Source organism: Crocuta crocuta, unplaced genomic scaffold (assembly GCF_008692635.1).
Source record: "Crocuta crocuta isolate KB4526 unplaced genomic scaffold, BGI_CrCroc_1.0 scaffold207, whole genome shotgun sequence".
Taxonomy (NCBI): domain Eukaryota; kingdom Metazoa; phylum Chordata; class Mammalia; order Carnivora; family Hyaenidae; genus Crocuta; species Crocuta crocuta.
Genome location: NW_027531996.1, coordinates 3646659 through 3669234, shown reverse-complemented (window position 1 = coordinate 3669234; position 22576 = coordinate 3646659). Strand labels below are relative to the sequence as shown.

Below are 22576 nucleotides of genomic sequence, written 5' to 3'. Positions count from 1 at the left end.
AGTTCTGTCTGGCTCATTCACATACCTTAAATGGAACGGCATTCACTATCCACAGCCTCTGATCCCACTCACGCTCCCTCACTGGCCCCCCAACAACCCTTCCCCCGATTCTCAAGCCGAGACAGTTAAAAACAAAGTATGACATGAAGGCAGAGGTCATGGCCTAAGGATCATAAGAAAATTTCTCTGTTTTAGACCAGTTGGTGGTAGCTTTGAACGCAGAGATTGACAGTGAATGGAGGTTAGATACATCCTCCATGACCAAGTCGGGAGGGACTCATTAAGTGGCAGCCATGCATACTGGTGCCCCTAGAGAAGGACATGATAGAAGGGCCCCAGGCTGGGAAGGGGAGAGCAGACTTTAAGAGCACCTTGGTCCAAATTTAGCCTTCAACTTAAAAAAAATTTTTTTTATGTTTATTTATTTTTTGAGACAGAGAGAGAGTGAACGTGTGGGTTGGGGGGAGAGGGGCAGAGAGAGAGAGAGGGAGACACAGAATCTGAAGCAGGCTCTAGGCTCTGAGCTGTCAGCACAGAGCCTGACATGGGACTCGAAACCATGAGCCGCGAGATCATGACCTGAGCCGAAGTCAGGCGCTTAACCGACTGAGCCACCCAGGCGCCCCTAGCCTTCAACTTTTTAAAGAGGAGAGAGAAATCAGACCAAGCCAGCAGCCTCCTTGACGGCTTGGTAGAGCCCAGCTGGCCTCACCAGCCATCCCCAGCAGTGGGTGCCCACAAGCTATGAGATTCTGCAGCTGTGCAAGAGAGAGACCCATATTTAGCTTCTAACAATTTTCTCTGGAAGAGAAACTGAGGCCCCTTCCATACAGACTGAGAACCTTATACCACTTAATTTAAAAAAAGGGAGACAGGTCTCTTGAATAGGGCCACATAGGGGCCACCGAACCAGTGACCATGGACATTCCACAAAGAGATAAATTAAGCAACAACTCCATACCAAGCGATGGAATAATTGGGAATATTCCATGGACCGTCCTTCCCGTCCCCCAGACCAGGAACGTGACATCTCATAACTCCAAGGCATCAAGTCTGTAGGGCCCAGGCGGTGGACATGATGAGTTCAGCAATCCCCGTGGGAAGAGGGTCTTTTGCAGCTATGCCCAAAAGGGATCATTAGCCATTGAAATAGACAAATGAGCCAGTCCTCCTTAGTCTCTCCTTCTCTGATCTTGATTTTTATGATGAGAATCATCTACTGGAATTCTAGGGTCCCTACAGTAGTTAAGGAAGGAGACACAGCTGAGCCCCGTTGGGACAAGTCAATAGACATCCCAGGATAGACGGGACAAGTGGTGAAAATGGCCTGGGGAGGGGGCAGGGCAGTAAGTGTTGAAGCTAAAATACAGTTGCCCACTAATCACTGCGCCCCAATCCCAGCCAACCGAGTTTGGGGGAAATGCAAGCATCTTAGAGACAGAGACTCTCAAACTCCAACGTGGTGGTGATGGAATTCATTGTTTGTGAGAGCACCCTCATCTCCGTGACAGTTTGGTGTGATGTCACCACTTTGCATTGCTATGGCAACAGAAATGCAGTCACAGGCAGCTAGTTTTAGCCAAAAAAAAAAAAAAAATAGGTCTCCTGGACAGCAAAGATTCCATTTTACCCCAAACACTATGTACCTTACCCTTCTCTGCTCCTGGCATTCATAGCAAAAAGTCACAGAATCAAGTTCAATCCTCTGCTTTTAATATGGTAAACTAAGGCCCACAGGGGATAAGTACCGCAGCAAAGGTCACAAAATCAGCCAGTGGAAGGGCCAGGCCTGCATCCCTCTCATCATTCTCTGTCCGTTTTCATTATTTACTTGCTGAAGCATGGATGTTAGCAAGAACCAGTCAATCTGACCTAAGCTCAGAAACAAAATAACTTTGGGCATTTCTAGAAAGGGATAAAACTGATCAGTATGGAGAAGATGAGGTGTCAATGGACTAATGCTCCCACAGGAAGGTGGCATGTTAGCCTGTCCCCCAACAACCTTGGATGGACACCCACCTGCCCAAGTATAAAGAGAGAACCCACCAGGTGGCGCCAGATTGCAGACCCAGCTGCGTCCCTTCCAGTTTGGTTTAGTTGTGGTCTAGGGGAGCTGACAAGGAGCAGGAAGACCCCCCCCCCCCCCCCAACACCCAACTCCATTGTAATGGGCAGGTCACACACAGCCAAAATAATACACACAGCCTCAGGTGAAACTAGAGAGAAAGAAGCGCTTGCCCTGGCAGGAAATTCATGAGCCACACACCTATTGCCACACACCTATGCCTTGCTTCTTGGAGAGTGCTACAAAATTACCATTTAATATTGTTAACGCCCCCAAAGCCCAGAAACACAGGTGATTGAACCAGTCGTTAACAGTCAAAAGTGACTTAAGAGCTTAAAATCACAGGTAATTTAAGCACTTGAAAATAACACTCACATTTAACATTGTACCTTTCAAAACCATTTCCTACACATTATCTTGTTTGACGCTAAACAGCCCTGTGGAGCAGACAGGAAAGTTTTATTACAGACGAAGAAATTCGGGTGCAGAAGATATAGTGACTTACTCAAGGTGACCCCAGTGGCAGCGGGTCTAGATAGATAAGGTCAATACTGCTACCTGCCCAGTTTCTATCCCTATGCTTTTCTGTCTTATAAGCCTCATACAGGCTATTGTCTTGTAAGTGCTGGTATGCTGATAAATGTTCCACTACCAGCAATCAGAGGGGAAAACTCCAGTATGTAGCACTTGCCAATTTCTGTGGTGTAAATACTCTGTCCGTGGCTGATTTCAGGTTACTAACATGACGCTAACCCACTTGCAAAATTCCTGAAAATGTAAATAACCAGCTCTCACGAGCTAATGCAGGGCAGTCCTAACACATCATTGCTTCATAAGTTATATTCCTTCTACCATATTCCTTCCACTTTGGACTCTTTTTTTTTTTCTTCCAATTATCTGGTCCTATGAATGCCTTCAAGGGAGACTCCATGGTTCTCAGTGCTGGGTGATGTCCCCATGAATCGACCCTCCTGAGAGACAGACTAGGATAGCAGACGTTCATCATGACACATGGGCTACCCGGCACCCTGACCTTCCCTGTCTGCTCCTTTCTCTTTGCCTCTTACTATCTTCATCCTTGCAGGTGCCTGTCTTGTGTCAATAGCGCCTTCCGCTGCCACTGGTGCAAGTACCGGAACCTCTGCACTCATGACCCCACCACCTGCTCCTTCCAGGAGGGCCGGATCAACATTTCAGAGGTAAGCAAGGCTCACCTTGGCATGTGACGTTCCCAGTAAATCTGAGTGGCCCTCCCTGTACAGATTGGCAGTCCAACGGCTTGGTCGTCTCCTTGCCCTGACCCATCTTGGTCTTCTTCCTGGAGCTTCTATGTGTTAGAAAGCCCCATTATTATAAAACTGAAAAAAGTGGTAGAAAATACCCCAGAGGCAGAGAAATAGGCTGTATCTTCTAAACTGTTAAGGTTCTTTACATTCAAAGGCTTGAAGAAAACTGAGGATTGAGACTGAAAGCTAAGAGGACATATCCAACCAACCAGACTCCATTGTCCAGAAGAGTGCAGTGAATGGCATTTATTCTTTGGGTCTAAGCCCTTTGCTTGGCTGCAGACATAGTCCAGTTCAATAGAACATTCACTCTCAACCATTCTTTCATGCCAACCTCTCTTCCAAGGCTAAATTTCAATGATTCTTTGACTCTGATGTGTGACTGGGTGGGTGGCCTTATAGAAAGAGAAGGAAATTCGGCTGGTGGAAAGAACCAGACCTTGCTAAAAGTCCCAGTTTATTATACAGGCAGTGTTCCATCCCTGGAGCCTGACCTACCTTTGTTATTAACACAGTGAAATATCAAATTGCTTGTCTTTCCAATGAATATCGCATCTAGTTAATATTCATTGATGTTGGCTTGTGTACACGTTCACAACATACCTTAGGAAAATGAAGGCTGCGTGGTCCATTTCCCTTCTTGTGTTTCATGTTTTTCACACCCTTGCGTGGCCAACTGGTTGGGTTTGAATGACTGTAGAGACCTAGTGTTCATGCAGATTGCACATATGTGTATACATGTGCAATTCCCCTCTTCTTCCACCTTTTAGAAAGCCCACAAATGTAAATATGTGACAGTATAGCATTTACATATTCTACTATGCTCTTTTTATACACATGGCCCTCTTGCACTAGACTAGAAGCTCCTTGAAGGCAAGGGCTATATCTAATCTTTAAATTCTCAGTGTTTTCTTCAGTGAATGTTTGCAGAATGCATGAGTGAAAGAATGGATGAAGGAATGACCGCTTTAAACAAATGCCATTGATAGGAAGGGTTCCTTGGATCTGATTCCTTGGATTTGTCCAAGATTTCAAGAAATAGAATCTTACGTGTTTCCTAGTCTTGACAGAAGTCCTAGTTGCTTCTGTGAATAAACATAAGGAAGTCAGCCTTAATGTACATATATCACATCCTCATGATGTATACTTTAAATATCTTATAATTTTTTTTTGTTAATTATACCTCAAAAAGCTAAACAAATTAAATAATAGTAGGCCTTGAACTGTTTCTCAAACACACACCCATGGCCTTGAAGTCGTCTTAGTTTCTGAAAGAATATGTGTTCTATTCAGCCAGAAAAAATGGAATTTGCCTGTCTTTAAAGAGAGAAATATAGACAGTGCGCCCCGGTGGTGTTGAAGGCAGGCCGTCCGCGGGCGCCCCAGCGTGCCGGAACCAGTTAGGTAGTGCTCTGAAAACCTTTCCGAAAAAGATCTCCCTCCAGCCAGTTGGTGTGCTTTGATGTCGCTGACCTGAAAGCAGTGCTGTGGCCTTAGTGGACACTGGAAATTAATCCCAGCCCTGGGAGTCTGCGAGAGTATGGAACTGTTTTCAGGCCAATCTTCTCATTCAGAGGAAATGGCCAAAGGGCTTGAGGGTACAGAGTGGAGGGCGGTTCACCCAGCTTGGGAGTCAATGAAAGAATGGCTAATGGAGGCGAGGCAGACCAGGAACAGCAGAAGCCACAGATGGGGCTGCTCAGAGGCAAAGGTCTGGCGGTGCAGAGATGGTATTAAAGGGTCTCCGAAAGTGACCTTCATACGGGCCACTTCTATGCTTCAGAGTTCCTTAATAAAGGAAGGCGAGGCAGACCACAAATTGCAGAGAGAGAGAGAGAGAGAGAGAGAGAAGTGCAGGTCTAGACAAGAAAGAGCAGCTGCTTCATTTTCTCGCAGGGGCTCCCCCTCGGGCAGAGAGAAACCCAAAGCCAAGCCTGAAAGCGGCCTGCAGCTGGAGTGAGGGCAGGAGGAGTGGCGGACAGAGCAAGACAAATCAACTCTGCCGGGGTGTGGGAGCCAGAAGGCTAATTGGAAACATGCCGGCCTCCCTCATGCCCTTTAGAAGTCACTGGAACATGGTTCCCTCTCAGCCACGGGGGAGAGACTCTCCAATGTTCCAGAGGCTGGGCCTGAGAGAAGCCTTTGCCACCAGGCGACTCAGGATTGAATTAATGNTCAGGCATCCACAGAAGCTGAGTGCAGCACGCTTCCTGCAGAAAATCCGAGCCGGTTTGTTTGTTTGTCCCCATGGCCACAGCCACACTTGCCGGCCAGACCCCAATGTNATGCTACAAGTTTAGGTGTTTTGCCCAAGGCTGCAGAGAACTCAGGCATCCACAGAAGCTGAGTGCAGCACGCTTCCTGCAGAAAATCCGAGCCGGTTTGTTTGTTTGTCCCCATGGCTACAGCCACACTTGCCGGCCAGACCCCAAAGAATGGGCTTTGTGCNGGGGGGGGGGAGGAGGTGCCCTTTGCCCCTTCCTCGCCTCCACCTCTCCTGAGTGGGAGGGCCTGAACTGCCACTCTCTCACTGCCGACATGCGCCCGCCCCTGGTGTGGGCCCTGGGACTGGCTCTCTGGAGGCCTGGTGATGGAAGCCTGGTCTGCAGCCGGCTCCTAACTTCACTCAGGAAAGAAAAGTGGGGTCGGTTCCCAGCAAGCTTGTGAGGGCCACTTCCTCAGCTGCCTTGAACACTGCCGAAACCCTGGCCGCAGCCGTTTGCACCTCCCTTCCCAGCAGCTAGCTCCTAGGCCCTACTCTTTTCTGTCCAAAGCTCTGCTTTGGGGAGCCCCATTCCTGAAAATGTGGAGGGTAGCTAAGGAGCACCCAGCCAGCTTGGGTGGAGTTTTCCTTACTGTATTTAGAGTCCAACCTGACGTCTTTAGATCATTCTGGGGACTGGAAATCCATGAGGTGCCTCTTTAGGGGGTCCTAGAATATCTACTCTATTTCTAGTAAGAGCTCCCGAACTCTGAATCAAAGTTTTGTCTGTCTACTTCCTAGAAACAATATCTAACCAATGAGCTCCATTGGTTCATGCGGCTGCATTAACGTACACACATCTCTAACTCTCCCACACGTGACAAGAGTTCTCAAAGCTTCTATGTCAGCTCAGGGGGACCACCAGCAGCAGCAGCAGCAGCACCTGGGTACCTGTTAGAAAGTCAACTTCTTGGACCCCATCCCAAATTACTCTAAAGATTAAGAGTCATTGACATAGGGCATCTCATTGGATTCTTGACACAGACCTGCGGTGTCACGTAATTCATAATTGACATGTGGAGTAACCAAGATGCTACAAGTTTAGGTGTTTTGCCCAAGGCTGCAGAGAACTCAGGCATCCACAGAAGCTGAGTGCAGCACGCTTCCTGCAGAAAATCCGACACGGTTTGTTTGTTTGTCCCCATGGCTACAGCCACACTTGCCGGCCAGACCCCAAAGAATGGGCTTTGTGCTATTTGGTCGTGAGGGTTCAGGGTTTACAGGGACGTACAAACCCCCCTTCCCAGGTGGAAAAACTGCCCTGGAAGGTGGGTCAGCAGGACCACTTCCAGATACACAGCCAGCCAGCACACGAGGGAAATCTGCCCACTTTTTCCGTTTAATCTACTCTCTGAAATGGATTCTATTACAGATTAATAAACTGAGGTTTAGGTGAATTAAACAATCATCCCAAGGTCATCAGATAAATGCAGATGTCATGACTTGGAGCATATGTCCCCCAGGTTGACTCTGGGTAGGTTGAAGTCCTTTGATCCTGCACTCACATCCACAACAGAGGCACACACAAGAAGTGTGCAGTAGTATTAATGGCATTAACCCAGCTTAGTGCTGTTAACAACATACTTCCATTTGCCTCTTTCATGCAGTTGAGGGCTGTCGCATATGGCAGGCCCCATTTTATAGATGAGGAAACTGAATTTCAAATGGACCATCTCTTGAGATCTTTTAAGGTTGTGAGCCAGACCTTTCCACTGCTCAGGTCACAGTCGATCTCTGCTGGGAGCCCCCCAGATCTCTGCTTCCCTGGGCTGGATCAAGCTGCAACACGGTGTTAGCAGGCGGGTGTGCACCGGAGTATGTATGGCTTTCAGCTTTCAAAGCTCATCTCCCTCCATGGCTAAACCAGGCCTAGTGAGATGTAGATACATAAATATCTTCTTTACGCCCTGTCCCAGGGGAAAGATAGAACCAAATAAATCCGATTAGCTTCCCAGGATCCTGGCTGCTCTCTCTCTTTGAAGTCCAGTGGGTGAAGATAATGCCATTTCCACATGGGAGAAGTCGTTTCCGAGGGCTGTAGGGTCCCCCGCGCTGAGAGCCCGAGAAGCACAGCTAAACAGAGTGGCCGATGGGGCCCCAAGGCGCATGGGGCTCCCACGCCAGGGTCCTATGTAGCCATGGCTCCTCCTCCCCAGCCTTCCGCCATCCCTGGGATGTTCCCAAATAGGACATCTATTCATCTTGACAGAAACTCAAATTGCTGCCAAGGAGGATCCTGTTGCCAGTTGGCCTAGAGACAGAGAGGAGTAAGATGACCTAAAGAGAGTGGGGACCAGCGGTAGCAATGGGCATTTTAACAACACTGACAACAGTAGTGACACTCTGCAGGAAAAGAATAACGTGACGATTTGGTCTCTTCTTCTTAGGACAGGAATTGTGTGTGTGTGTGTGTGTGTGTGTGTATGCGCGCGCGCACGCACAAGCACCCACACTCACAGAAGCAATCAGGATGGAAGTGGTCTCATTGTATCACATGAAACCCATTGCCTTCCCCAAGGCCCCGAGGCATTGAAGTTCCCACAACTTGGCAGTTTTCTGGGCTGCTGGCCTTCCTACACCTGCCATTGGCCTTCACTACTTCCATTGCTACCCAGGACTGCTGCTTCCTCGTTAATACGTTCACCAGAACCATTCACAGCCCAAGTTCTGCATCTTCCCCTGTTTTCCAAGAAGAGAGTACACCGGTCCCAACCCCCTTTTTCCTTTTCCCTAGAGAATAAGAGAAAGAATCCAACTCTGTTTGGCCTCAGGGAAATAGCCAAAAAACAAAACAAAAAAACAAAACAACACAAAAAAACAAAAGATAAGACATCTGTTCTCTACTGAGGCAGTTTGGAACCTGGTTAGGCAATTGGGAAGCCCCTAATCATTGTCTTTAAATTTAGTCCCAGAAGGTCTGAAACAGCAGACTATGGGTATCTTTTCTAAAATGTTAGAGTCCCTTTAAAAAAGAAACAGAAAAACTCCTAAGAGTACTCATAAAGTGTCTTCTTAAGATTCTCCAACTCCAGGGACACATGGGGGGCTCAGTCAGTTAAGCATCCGACTTTGGCTCAGCTTGTGATCTCACAGCCGGTGAGTTCGAGCCCCGCGTCGGACACTGTGCTGACAGCTCAGAGCCTGGAGCCTGCTTCGGATTCTGTGTCTGCCTTTCTCTCTGCCCCTCCCTCGCCCACTCTCTGTCTCTGTCTCTGTATCTCTCTCTGTCAAAAATAAACATTAAAAAAACTTGAATATAAAAATTTTTAAAATTCCCCAACCTCCAGGTTAGACCAGACTTAGCCCAGACAAAAAAGATGAGGATTTGCTCACCTATGTGTGTGTACATTATATGTAAATATGTATATAATACAATAAATGTGTCTATAAAACCATAGAAGTGTATATTTGTCGAAGTTAAAAGAATTCTACAATCTTGTTTACTAACCCAAGACATTATACTTCCAAAAACACATCTTTAAGACCTTGCTGCTGAAATTTGAATTTGTTCTCGGAGCTCATTAGAGATGAAAAACAGCTAGTCATCACTTACAATGTCTCAACTAGTTCCATTTCTGAAAGTAGATTCTCTCTCTGTCACTGATACACACACACACACACACACACACACACCCCTCATTATGCCTCAGCCTTATTTCTAGTCTAAATTAAAATTCTAGTTTATTAGATGCGACAGGGATTTGTTCGCCACCAACAGGAAGTAGTATCTCCTTTTCCAGGGGGTGCCTGGATTTCCCTGAAGTGGTGTTCATTTTTTTTTTCTTGGCTATAAATATATGAAAGACTTGTCAAGAATGCCCTCAGGNTTTGTTCGCCACCAACAGGAAGTAGTATCTCCTTTTCCAGGGGGTGCCTGGATTTCCCTGAAGTGGTGTTCATTTTTTTTTCTGGGCTATAAATATATGAAAGACTTGTCAAGAATGCCCTCAGAGCATGAAAGTAAAAGTGCAGTAAAGAGCAAGTTTATGAGTTGGCAGCTTGACTGACTGGCTTCCTGACAGGGACCTCTGTGCTCTGGGCTTGCCTTATGATCCTGCCTCTTGTAGAAACCTCACCCACTTCGTGTCCTCACGCGCAGTTAGTCTACAGGTGAGGGAGGGCACCAGTGACCTCGGAAGTTCTTCCAGGTCCTCCCAGATAAGTGGAAAATTTCCCCAGCTTTTCATAAAGTCTCAGGATTCCTTATTAGATTTGGACATGCCCACTTAGGAATCATGGGACTCCAGAAACAGCGACCATTTCTAGCCCCAGCTTTGGGAATCAGACTCCTTCTCAGGTCTCTTGGTGCTCAGAAGTCAGGGCTTTCATCTCTGAAGAATCTAGGAAGCTGGAGGTAGAAAGTTGGAGATCTTGTCATCTGAGGCACATAGGATACAGCCTCATCCCCTCAAGGCTCATACACCGGTGAGGAATACAAGTCAACAAGAAGTTGCAATTCTGAGGGCTAAACGCTATCATGGGAGAATATTCATAACCCATCCAGAAGGCCAGGGCAGGGAAAGGGTCAGGGACAGCTTTCCAGTAAATGAGCTGCGGAGCTGAATTTGAAGGCTAATTAAGAGGCATTCAGCTACAGAGGGACTGAGGCAGGGGCCAGGATGACGTAAAGGGTCAGGAAGTGGTACTGCGTGTTTCTAGTGGAGAGAAAAGCATCTCTGAAGGACCAGAGGCCCATGAGTCAGGGACATTGTCTCGAGAACTAATCTGAAGTCCCATGATGTGGCCGGAGCAGGATGCATGAGGACCTTCATACAGGGTAGGAAGAAGGCAGAGGCCAGGCGGAGAGGGCTTGTAGCTGAGGCCCAGAGAAGAGACGCAACTGCTTCCGCCTACACTGTGGTCTACAGGTCTCTCCCATGTGTTCCCAAATGCTGCCTCTGAGAACCACCGCAGAGAGGAAGGCGGTGGGGAGCCAGGTGCCTCCTTCAAGAATTTCCCTGTTTGGTCCCTGGAGACAGGAAGTGATTGCATATGGAGGCAGCTGGCCCTCACCATCCTCCCTGCCAGGGGCTTCTGGGCTCTGTCTCCCTCAAGAAGGAGAGAGCGGGGAGGGGAGCCAGGCTGTGGGGAGGTGGCAATGTGACCTTCGGGAGGGAAGCAACGTCCAGCCATAAAGCTCGGGAAACTCCATCCGGCTTTCCCACTTCCTTGGTCTCTCTCAGTCCTCCCCACAGCCCCTCCCCACCCAGACTTTCTTCTCCGGTTTTGTTTGCCGAAGCAGCACGGCATTCATGCAGGGCCTGGTAATGAAACGAGATAAAAAGCCAGAGCAAGTGTTTAGAGCATTGCCGGGAAGGTTGATCCCCCTCCTGGAAAGGCCGGCTCAGTCGGAGCCGAGAAGCTGAGGCTGTCGATAACAGAATGCCTCGGGCCGGACAATGCATGAGGGACAGGAGCCCTGGAAAGGATGAAACAGAGAGGCGGGGGTTCGAGGTTGGGGACAAGGACACACCGGGGTCTCTTTTATCCTCTGTGGCAAGAGATAAAACCCACAGCCTGCCACACCGGTGCTTGGAAATTAATTCCTAGATTGCGACATACACACCAGGTCCGGGACAACCTGTGGGCTGGGACTGACATTGTCGAATCCCCAGGAGCTAAGAGCTAGATTTCATTTTCCCTGCGGCCTCCCCATGCCCTTTACATGAGGGACATCCTTCTCGTGGGCAGCCCACCCGGCCACGAGAGGCTCTGGTGGGGCATCCGGGTCCTGTCCCCTGCCCTGGCTCAGGGGAGTAGAAAGACATGATCCAGAACAGACGATGCCTCTCTGCTTGCTCCCCAGGACTGTCCCCAGCTGGTGCCCACGGAGGAAATCCTGATACCAGTCGGGGAGGTGAAGCCAATCACCCTTAAGGCTCGAAACCTGCCCCAGCCTCAGTCGGGCCAGCGAGGCTATGAGTGTGTCCTCAACATCCAGGGGGCGGTCCACCGCGTCCCCGCCCTGCGCTTCAACAGCTCCAGCGTCCAATGCCAGAACAGTTCGGTAAGAAGCCTCGTGCCGGCCCTACCTGGAGCAGGCCTTTCTCTCACACCCTGCCCAGGCCCGACCCTCCCCCTTCCCCCAAACCTTCCGGATCCACAGGCTGGCCCCGCATCCCCAGGGACGGAGGAGTGTGCAAGCATCTCACACCTCTCAACCAAATCAGGGCAAGATAACGGGGACAGAGGAGGCAGGGTTCTGTGAGGGCCCTAATGGCCTAAGTTGAGAGCTCTGTTCCTTTCTGAATTTAAAGAGATCTCTTGGTCTTCAGTGAAATTTCAGCCAAAGCCAAACCCCCTTCCCCACTGCCGAATAAACCACAGGAAACCCGGGCCAGGAGCTCAGCAGAAGTAGTATGGTGTGAGTGGAGGTGTGGGGGGGAGAAGGAGGGAGCAGTGAACTTCAAGAGCGGCAAGGGTTAAACCAATCCTGCATGCCAGACAGATAGCACGAGGTGTTTAATTATAATACTAGCCCAGAGAAGATCTTTTTATCTGCCAACTCCTGTCTCTGACTATGGGGGGTCAGCTGGAGATGGGGGGCGTGATGTGACAGAGGTGTTGAGGGAAGCTAATTCGCCTGGGAGAGATAAAGAGAATCTGGGCTTCTTATCAGGCAGCTGTCGGATTCCCAGGTCACAGGCGCTTGATAGAATTTGTAATCGTGGAAGGCCGCCAAGCGCGAGGGGAAGGTGGGTTGTGAAAAAAAAAAAAAAAAGCAGCAGGACAAAGGGAGGAAGTGGTGGGAAAGGCCGGGGGCAGAGGGCAGAGGGCGGGCGGTAACATGACATGCCTCGAGTGGCCAGGGCCGGGCGGGTCTCGGGAGGGGATTCCCAGAGGTCTTCTCCAGCGAGAGGCAGGGGCTGGGCCACCAGACGGCCGAATTCTGAAGTGTGTGATGGGCTTGCAAGTCCTCCGTGGGACCAGCATGGGAGAAAGAGTGGACTCCTGGCTACACCTTGAGCCTTTAATGGTTGAGCTGATCCGATCTGTGACCAGAAGCTCTGAGCACCTTCCCTGGAGGACTGTCGGCTGAAATAAAGCTCACGTGCCCAAGGAGACCCCCACGCCCCCAACCGCTGTCCGCCCCCCTCCCCGTGTCCGTTGTGCCTCCTCAAGGCTCTGGTGCAGTTCACAGGGCACTACATGGGCTTGCTGCAGAGACTGGACTTGTACGTGAAAAGGCAGAGTAGCTCTTGGGAAGACAGAGACAGGGACTGGCAATGCCAGGGACAGAGAGGGTGGGGGAGGGCTGGCAGGGATGTCAGAACAGACAGCAGGGGAAGGTGAGTGTGAGCTGGACCAGAAGAATACAGGCAAGTGGAAGGCTGGAGGCTGGAGGGAGAGAGAGGCATTCTTCACAAGATGTGAACTGAAGAGAGGCAGAGAGGTTCCCAGGGCGGGGGTGTGTTTGGAGATAGGTGGCATCAAAGATTTCTGTAGGAGGGCAGTGGAAGGGAAGCAAGCTTGGCTTTGGATTACGGGGGGCACTGGACACCAGACTAAGGGGTTTGGGCTGGATGCTGTTGGCATTAGTGACTGGGAGTCGGGGAGGGCACCATAGGGATAATTTGAGCGGCAGATGGGGTCCCCTGATTCTCCCCATGCTCCTTTCTCAGCGCAGAAGGAGTGAGGATCCCTGGTGTCCTTCCCACTGTAGCCCTGGTCCCCCGCGATGCCAGCAGCATCCCTGACCCCCTGTGATAGGGAACCTCACAAGCCGTGTGCCCTCTGCCCCTCTCCCCGCAGTACCAGTACGACGGGATGGACATCAGCAACCTGGCCGTGGACTTCGCCGTCGTGTGGAATGGCAACTTCATCATCGACAACCCACAGGACCTGAAAGGTGAGCAGCTACTTCCGGGTAGAGTTTTAATCTTTTCGTGACCCCAGGAAAGACTGGGGCTGGAGGGATCAGAGCTGGCCAGCCGCTGTGCCATGAATAATACACTCCTTCTGTCAGCGGAACTCTTCAGAGGATCCTAAAGCGACATTTGAAGCCATCAAAGGAGTCCTGTTGGGAACCCTGTTTTATTACACCCAGAGCATCCGCCAGGCGGCTGCCGGCTCATCGCGTTTTTCTCCGGCTCCCAGAGACTTTGAAGTGTCTGTGGAACTTGACCTAGGAGAGCAGCAAGCAGGAATGTCCTGCCAGTTTCCAGAGAAATAAAGATTCTGTTTCCAATTAGGGTCTGCTTCCCCTATCCTTGGTCCATCGCTGCACAAAGGTTCATAAGGCTGCTCTCCTGGTCCTCAGGTGGGACCAGTGCAAGGAAGCCCAGGGAGGAGCTGGGCTGACCCGAGAGGAACATTATTTATGGTCCTATAGATAGGACCTGGTCCCGTGTGCCAGGTAGGCACAGCCTCCACACTGCAAATATCAACACACCACCCTGCTCTCAAGAGGTACAAAGGCAAGTCCTATGTTGTGAACACTCGCCGTGCGGTGTTTTGAGATTATGTCCCTTAATCAGCCCTCAGATGTTTGTACTAGTATGAATCTCATTTTATAGATCAGGACACTAAGACCCAAAGAGGCTACGAAACCGACCGAGAGTGCTCGCCCTGGCAGCACGTATACTGAAATCGGACCCGTGCACAGATGAGCACGGCCCCAGAAGAGAATGACGCAAAAAATAGGAAGCATCCCCAACTTTTAAGACAAATAAGTGACATCTTAAAAAAATAAAGGTCAAACTCATACAAACAGAGGGTCGAAAGGGGGGTTGCTGGAGGCCGGGAAGGAAATAAAGAGGTTGTTAAAAGGGTGCAAACTTGGGGCGCCTGGGTGGCTTAGTCGGTTAAGCGTCCGACTTTCGCTTAGGTCATGATCTCGCGGTTCGTGGGTTCGAGCCCCGCGTCGGGCTCTGTGCTGACTGCGGGCTCAGAGCCTGGAGCCTATTTCAGAGTCTGTGTCTCCCTCTCTCTCTCTGACCCTCCCCTGCTCACGCTGTCTCTCTCTCCTAGAAATAAATAAAAATATTTAAAAAAAAAAAAAAAAGGGTGCAAACTTTCAGCTCTAAGATGAATAAAGTCTGAGGATCTAGTGTAAACTGCGGTGTGTGTAGTTGACACTGCTTTGCATAATTGGCATTTGCTAAGAGAGCGCAACCTAAATATGTATTTGTACTTGCTCTCTTTCTATGTATGTGTATGGTGATGGATATGCTAATTAACTAGATGGGAGGAGCCCTTTCATTATGTATATGTATTTCTAGTCATTACGGTATAATACTTTAAATATCTTATATATTTCTGTTTGTCAACTATACTTTGGGAACACGGAAAAAAGAAAGAAAAAAAACAGGCTCAATCAGAAAGTTAGGGCCAGGATCCAAACCAAGGCTGTCCTATCTCAGAGCGCACATGCTTGACCAAACTACTGTCCTTCAAGTGGTCTAGACCACCGTGGGACATGAGGCTTTCTCCCCCCCCAAGACCCCTCTCCCCCTCCCATGAGCCATGTCTCACTACACTTCAAGTAGCAAGGGCTGCCCCAGCTTCTCCGTCAGCCTGATGGTCACACATGGGCACAGAGAGGGGCCAGGGCCACCAGAGGCCCCAACCCACACACTGTCATGGAAATTGACACCACTTTGGCTGGGAGAAAGAAAGGGAACCACGGAGATTTCTGTTCTAGTTCTCCTCAATATCCAGCCAAATTTCCTCACTGCTGAGAGACAGACGTTCTCCCTGCTGAGGATCTGGGCTTAGTTCCCAGAGGTTGCCTTTGCACCTGGAGCTTAGAAGAAAACAGCCACATCCAAGCTTCGCATCAGAACCCTCCCTGGTGGCGCTCAACAGCTTGGGAGTGTGGGGGCAGTTCCAGCTCCACGTGCATCCCTCCTAGAGCCCAGGTGTCTCTGGAGGCTGTGCACCGTGTTGGGGTGGAGAAGGCCACGATGTTCACAGACTTGGGTTCTAGAATCCAAGACACTAGGATTCAAAATCCTGGCATTTTCCCTTAGCGATGAGTGAACTCAGACTATTTTCTGTCCCTGCCTTCATCCTAGTTTCCTTATGTGTGAAAAGGCAGGAAGGGATGCCCTTCTTTTGGGGGTCATCATGAAGACTGAATGTGGTATTAGATGTGGACCATTTGTGCACGTTAATAAATGCTCACCACATCATCATTTATTTGAAGATTCCTGTTCCCTGCGCTCTACCGTAAGATTCTGCAGGTGTGAGGACGTTTAAATGTATTCCCCGCAGCCAGGACTGCACAGGGGGCTGAGGACCTAAAGAGGAGTAAAAACACGCCCCTCCTTGGGGCCTGAACCTAACCTCCAGCACAGGCACGCACACCCCCCAGTCCTGAAAGCTGACGTCTGCTTGACCAGGAGCGTTGAAAATGAGTCTCTGAGTATCCTACTCAAGATTCTGAATTCATAACATCAGCAGGAACAAGTAAGGCCCAGGCTCCCAAACCACAGTTCTGCTGACTGTCCTCTCCAGGGCTTCTAAGTCAGTAAGAGACAACAGCAAAGGCAGAAGGTCTACAGTCTCCCAAAGTGATGTGTTACATGGCCAGATTGCCCTCTCTGTGGGCTGTAACCCCTCCCCCCGCCGTCCCCACTGCACAGCAGGGACCATGAACAGGACTATGCGGACGTTCTCTCCTTATCAATTCTGCCTGCACTTTGTCGGCCACCTGGTCTTTCTTGAAGCCAAGCTGACCTCTCTCCCAGACCAGCCAGGTCCCCGTGTATGGGCGGGATGCCTCTCTCTTCTCAGGCTCTACAGTCTAGCAGCACACAGAGCTGGAATGCCAGGACTCCAGCTTGGCGCACTAAAAGAAGCTTCCAGAGTCATGATATCCCTCTCTGAGCTTCATTTGTAACTGAAATGGGGAAATGAGCCCTTACTTGTTGTGATGAGGGCCACACGTGAGAAAGACAGTGCGTAAGAATGCAGTGTGACTTTCACAGAAGAGAGAATAAGTGTGTGTGTCATCAGGTATATTACAGGCACTGAGCAAAGCACCCCAGTCAAGCCTCACAAAAAGGCAACGATCAGTCCCCCAACACATTAAGTGGACAAGGTTCAAGGAGGTTACATTGTGTCACACTGCCAGGAGGTGGTGACACCCAGGTCAAAGCCCTGACACAGTTCGGTCCAGAGCCAGAACTCTTTTTTTTTTTTTTTTTTTTTTTTTTTTTTTTTTATTTATTTCTAAGATAGAGAGAGACAGCGTGAACAGGGGAGGGTCAGAGAGAGAGGGAGATACAGACTCTGAAACAGGCTCCAGGCTCTGAGCTGGCAGTCAGCACAGCTCGAACCCACGAACCGCGAGATCGCGGGGCTCGAACCCACGAACCGCGAGATCATGACCTAAGCGAAAGTCGGACGCTTAACCGACTAAGCCACCCAGGCGCCCCCAGAACTCTTAAATAACATTTCTTGTAGTACCTTTCAGCAACTACGAGGCTCAGTTTAGTATTAATTTCCCATCTGGGATTCTTGTGATGATAGTAGTGATTGTTGGTGTTATCTGTGCTGGGGGGCGGTTTCCGTCTCGCCTCCAAGAAGAGGCGCGGCTGTGAGAAGGCCTCTGCCATCCTGTCGTGTCGCCCCCTGTCGTTACAGTCCACCTCTACAAGTGTGCGGCCCTGCGGGAGAGCTGCGGCCTCTGCCTGAAGGCCGACCGGAAGTTTGAGTGCGGCTGGTGCAGTGGTGAGCGCAGGTGCACCCTCCAGCAACACTGCGCCAGCCCCGCCAGCCCCTGGCTCGACTGGTCCAGCCACAACGTCAAGTGCTCCAACCCCCAAATCACCGAGGTGAGTCCCACAGGTTCACAGAGCGGGGTGGGATGGCCAGACGCCGGCCCCGCAGGGCAGCGGGAGTGGAGTGTAAATGGAAGAATTGTAAGTGTAGAGCACATTTAATGCGGGGTGTGGGAAGCCTCTCTTGGGCGCCATGATGGCCCATGTCCAGGCCTAAGTGACAAGCGTCTGGATGCGTGTCCTCGGGCCAGTGCCCAAATGTGTGTGCACGTCCGTGTGCACGTGCACACAAGGGAGGCAGAGCCAGCCCGGCGGAGCCAGGTGGGGACGGGAAATTGGCTGCCGGGTGGGTGCACGTTTCAGAGAGCAGGCTGAGCTCTTCTCGGCAGAAATGTGATTTCGGGAGCTGCAATTAGCTCAGAGTTGCAAAGTTGAACACAGAAGAAGAAAGTAAAGGCAGGCACGACATTGGCCCCCGTGCCATTTCCCAGGATCTACTCAGTGTCCCAATTTGTTTATGCAACTTAATGGAAGGAAATAGGTAATTAATTATCCTGGGGGGAAAAAACTGATGTTTCCTGAATAGCACATTGCAAAGGAAGATGAATCGATGATGTGGATGAAAATGCAGCTGCTCGGGTTTTGAATGGCCTGGGAGAGGAACGGTTGTATTTAACTTTGGGTGCATGATGTGTTCATCACTCTCTGCGGCTCCCTATTCACCGACCGTCACTCATGATTTGAAACTAATTGCATATTCCTTATGGCGGCGAGGAATGGAGGCCCAGGCAGGTAGCGCTGTGGTCTGCTCATTTAGGAAAGCAATAAGGGGCTGCTCCTTTTCTGTCTCTTCCCTGAGTAAGATTAGTTGCTCCTTTTCTCGGCTCATTTTCCTTACTAGCCAAAGAAAGCACCTTCGGTCCTCACCTATGTCATGGATATTGAGAAACTTCTGATGCATCCCTGAGACCATGCTGAAATGCCAGATCAGTAGAAGGAAACCCCTCAAGTTCAAATGAGTATGGTTGACCTACAGATGGTTGAAGAGGGAGCAAATGTTTATTTAGGGTGCTTGGCACTATCTCGTTTAATCCCACAACTACTAGGGGAGGTAAATAGTCTCACCTCCATTGTACAGATGGAGAAGAGAATGATGCTCAGAGGAGTCGAGCATTTGCCCCAGATGAGTGGCAGAGCCAGTATTTAAGTTCAGATTTATTTACTTATAGAGCCATTTGCAAAGTCTCTGATTTGTCCAAGTAACATGGAACAGACAACAATGCCTACCCTTCCTTGAGAGCCAGCCTTCCTTCCTAGCTGACGTAGACCAGGTAGGTGCTGTCCATCCACGTGGCAGCACGCCACAGGGAAGGCACGGCACTGTGTCTGGTGCCACCTAGGTTCGCAATCATCCTGGTGGGAAGATGCTATAATGGTGTAGATGCTGCCCGTCAAGGTCGGGCTTCCTCAATTTCGTTTTTCTCTTGGGCATGGCCCATGACCGTGCCTACTGACTCCATCCCGAGTCCTTATCTCGCTGGGCAAGTGCTTGCAGAAACTGCCGATTGGTGGTGCCCCAGCCTCTGGCCTCAGACGTCCAGCTCCCTGATCTGCTACAGGACTCCATGCCTTCTCCTTGATTCTAGTGATTTCCAGCAACTTCTGGCCTGAGAACCTCCTCTGCCCTGTAAATATTGCAGCTGCAGTTGTCCATCTCTATGTCTCTGTGCCTGTGGTCCAAGGGAGCTTAAATTAGGCAGGGACGCGCTTCCGTCAGCACCTGTCACCTCCGCCAACCCTGGCTGCTGCTGCCATCCTGGCTACTCCCCAACTGGCAGGGGCGCCTTCCCAGCCAGGGCTTCTCCCTGGGGAATCTCTGCCTCGGTGCCGCCCCTGCTCACTGACCGGGACTTGCGGGCTGCTCCCTTCACAGAGAACACCCAAGCTACATGATGCTAATTAACCCCCTGAGGTAATTAAGCTGTAATTGATTTTCCCAGTGAACACAGCAGCAGGAGTCGGAGGCCCCAAGCAATGGGGTCTCCTGTTGGCGTTTTCCAAACAGACTGTAGAGAAATGGAAGATCCTCTTTGGGGAGACGGAGAGGCAAATCCATGCTGTGTCTCAGGCCACACGGGGGGACATCGTTCTGGATAGGATATTTAGGAGGGAGGATCCAGGCCTGGAATATTTTATTCACTATTATCAGCAATATTTTCTTTCGTTTTGTGTCTCCTACCCTCAGCCTACCCTTCTCCCCCTGTAAAAGTTATCTTCACTTTTTTCTTAACTTTTCATTTTTGAAATAATTTTAGACTTATAAAAAGGTACAAAAATAGTAGAAAGAACTTTCATATACCCTTCACCCAGATTCTCCAAAATAACAGCTTATATAACCACAGTGCAATTATCAAAATCAGGAAATTAACATTCATACAATAACACCATGTAATATACATGCCTGATTTACATTTTGCCAACTTTCCCACTGATCGTCCCCCTTTGTCTGGTCCAGGATCCAATCCAGGGTCACATGTGACATTGCATTATTATGTTCCCTTCGCTCTCTAATTCTCAGTCTTTCTTTGTCTTTCGTGACCTTGATACTGTTGAAGAGTATAGGACAATTATTTTTTTTTTCTTAAATAGTTTATTGTCAAGTTGGTTTCCATATAACATCCAGTGCCCATCCCCACAAGTGCCCTCCTCCATGCCCATCACCCCCTTTCCCCTCTCCCCCACACCCATCAGCCCTCAGTTTGTTCTCAGCATTCAAGAGTCTCTCATGGTTTGCTTCCCTCCATATCCCCAACTATTTTTCCCCTTCTCTTCCCCCATGGTCCTCCATTAAGTTCTTCCTAATCCACCTATACGTGCAAACATATGGTATCTGTCCTTCTCTGCCTGACTTATTTTGCTCAGCATAACACCCTCTAGTTCCATCCATGTTGCTACACATGGCCAGATTTCATTCTTTCTCATTGCCATGTAGTATTCCATCGTATAGATAAACCACATCATCTTGACCCATTTGTCCGTTGATGGACACTTAGGCTCTTTCCATGTTTTGGCTATTGTTGGGAGTGTTGCTATGAACATTGGGGTCCATGTGCCCCTATGCATCAGCACTCCTGTATCCCTTGGGTAAATTCCTAGCAGTGCTACTCTTGGGTCATAGGGGAGTTCTGTTGTTAATTTTTTGAGGAATCTCCACACTGTTTTCCAGAGGGGCTGTATCAGTTTACATTCCCACCAACAGTGTAGGAGGGTGCCCGTTTCTCCACATCCTTGCCAGCATCTAGAGTTCTCTGATTTGCTCATTTTAGCCATTCTGACCAGCACGAGGTGGTATCTCAGTGTGGTTTTGATTTGTATTTCCCTGATGATGAGGGACGCTGAGCATCATTTCATGTGTCTGTTGGCCATCTGGATGTGGGACAATTACTTTATAGAATATTCCTTAATTTCGGTATGGCTAATATCTCCTAATGATTTAATTTACGTTATATATTGTTGGCAAGGAGTACTAAAAAAAATGTGGCTTACATGTCAAAAGGGCACAGGAACCCAACTTGATATGGCCCCTGTGGCCAAATCTGGGCCAATCTGAGAAAGAAAATACATAATGATACTAATTGACTATAAGCAATAGAATAAGATAAGAATCTATGTACTTATTGATATAAACAAACAATCGGGGAGAGAGGAAGTTCTTCTTCATACTAGAATCCTAACTCAAAAATGTAAAAGAACTTAGGAAAATAGAAAATCATCATTTGGCAAAATTCACAGTCATAATCATTTCAGGAATAAAGGCCAATGATTACTAAAATTAGTGAATGGATGTCTGGTGAAAAATAGGATATTCGCACAGTCTCGAGCCATCTTCTCACAAGATACATATTAATTACAACAAGAAAAGTAGTAACTTTACAGAGAAGAAACCTGGTAGACGCTACCTTTACCAAGTGATCAAAGATAATATCACCAGTAATGGGAAGAATCAGCCTCATGTGTGTCTGTGGCATTTGTTACCAAAAATGTATCCTTTCTTAAAAATAACTTTGAAGAAGAATCAGCTCATTTTCTTTCCCTTAGCTTCCTTGACTAATTCCTTGACCGTGGCATAGATCTTTTTCTTAATAATCCATATTCTGTGAGATCCATGCCCTTTTCTATGTTCCTCCCCCTTGTCTCTGGCCTTTGCTTGCAAATACGTGTCCCCTCAGTGCAGGCCCACGTGCAAGAGCCATTTACGATGAAGATCCTTCTGGAAGGGGTGAAAGACAGCAGAATTTCCAATGCTAGAAACAAATGAGGACCCGAATGGGCACCACCCTGTTTGGGGGCAGGGAAGCCAACAAGATGGCCTCGAGTGATTTCTGCTTTAGGAAAAGGAGTGGGCTCCAGCTGTGTCCCTCCTTCACTCCTGCTTACCCAACTGTCTCCATGGCAACCAAGCCCACCCCGAGACCCATCTCCTGTGACGGCTTCATGTAGGACAAGTCTTACAGCCTGCCGAACTTCCCAGTGTACATAAACTTCAGGCTAGAGACCCCCTCAGGACCCAGCGGCTGCTCCTTCCCAGCCAGCCCGTGGCGTGATAATGATGCTGTCCCCTGGGGGAGGCATCCCAAGCTGCTCCCATCCGTGCTGTCATCCTGGAGTCCGTGCGGAGGTGCGGAAAGCCCGTGAGATGCCTGGCCCACCACGTTGGTGCGCCTCCAGACCTGCTAGGACCCCAAAGGGGAGGATGTCACAAGCCATCCCCTAGAAAGGAAGGCCCTGAAGAAACATTTTCTGAGAAGCTGTGAAGGGCCAGAATTCGGCAGAAAGGGGAGAAGAGACTGAATATGTAATTGGGAAAAATAATCTAGGAAGGCTCAAGGGGATCTAGAGCTCAGGTGACAGAGATCTCCACACCAAGTGGGTCTGTTGGTTGGCGAGGGCCGCAGGGGCAAAACACCTCCAGCTTGGAGGCTTCAACCACAGAAACGAATGGCCTCACAGTTCTGGAGGCTGAAGTCCCAGGTCCAGGTGCAGGCAGATGGGCTCCATCTGAGGTCTGTAAGGAAAATCTGCTCCGTGCCCCTCCCCTAGCTTCTGGGGACTTGTAGCAGTCTTGGCGTTCTTTGCTCTGTGGACACATCGCCTCCAGTTCTGCTTTCATCTTCTCATGGCATTCCTTCTTGCGTCTGTCTCATTTTTTTTTTATTTGTTTCAATAAGGATCTCAG

General features: G+C 49.4%; 1 protein-coding gene across 2 annotated transcripts in view; it reads left to right on the top strand.

Moving 5' to 3' along the window:
- PLXNA2 (plexin A2) overlaps positions 1 to 22576 on the top strand; it is a 186129-nt gene that overhangs the window by 117728 nt on the left and 45825 nt on the right. The window contains exons 8-11 of one of the 2 annotated variants that reach the window (XM_077775120.1): positions 3150 to 3264; positions 11421 to 11621; positions 13367 to 13463; positions 17204 to 17394. In XM_077775120.1, the coding sequence (XP_077631246.1) occupies positions 3150 to 3264; positions 11421 to 11621; positions 13367 to 13463; positions 17204 to 17394 (604 nt within the window). Of the gene's footprint in view, positions 1 to 3149; positions 3265 to 11420; positions 11622 to 13366; positions 13464 to 13580; positions 13806 to 17203; positions 17395 to 22576 lie in introns of those variants that run through there. The other variant, XM_077775121.1, reaches the window with a different exon arrangement.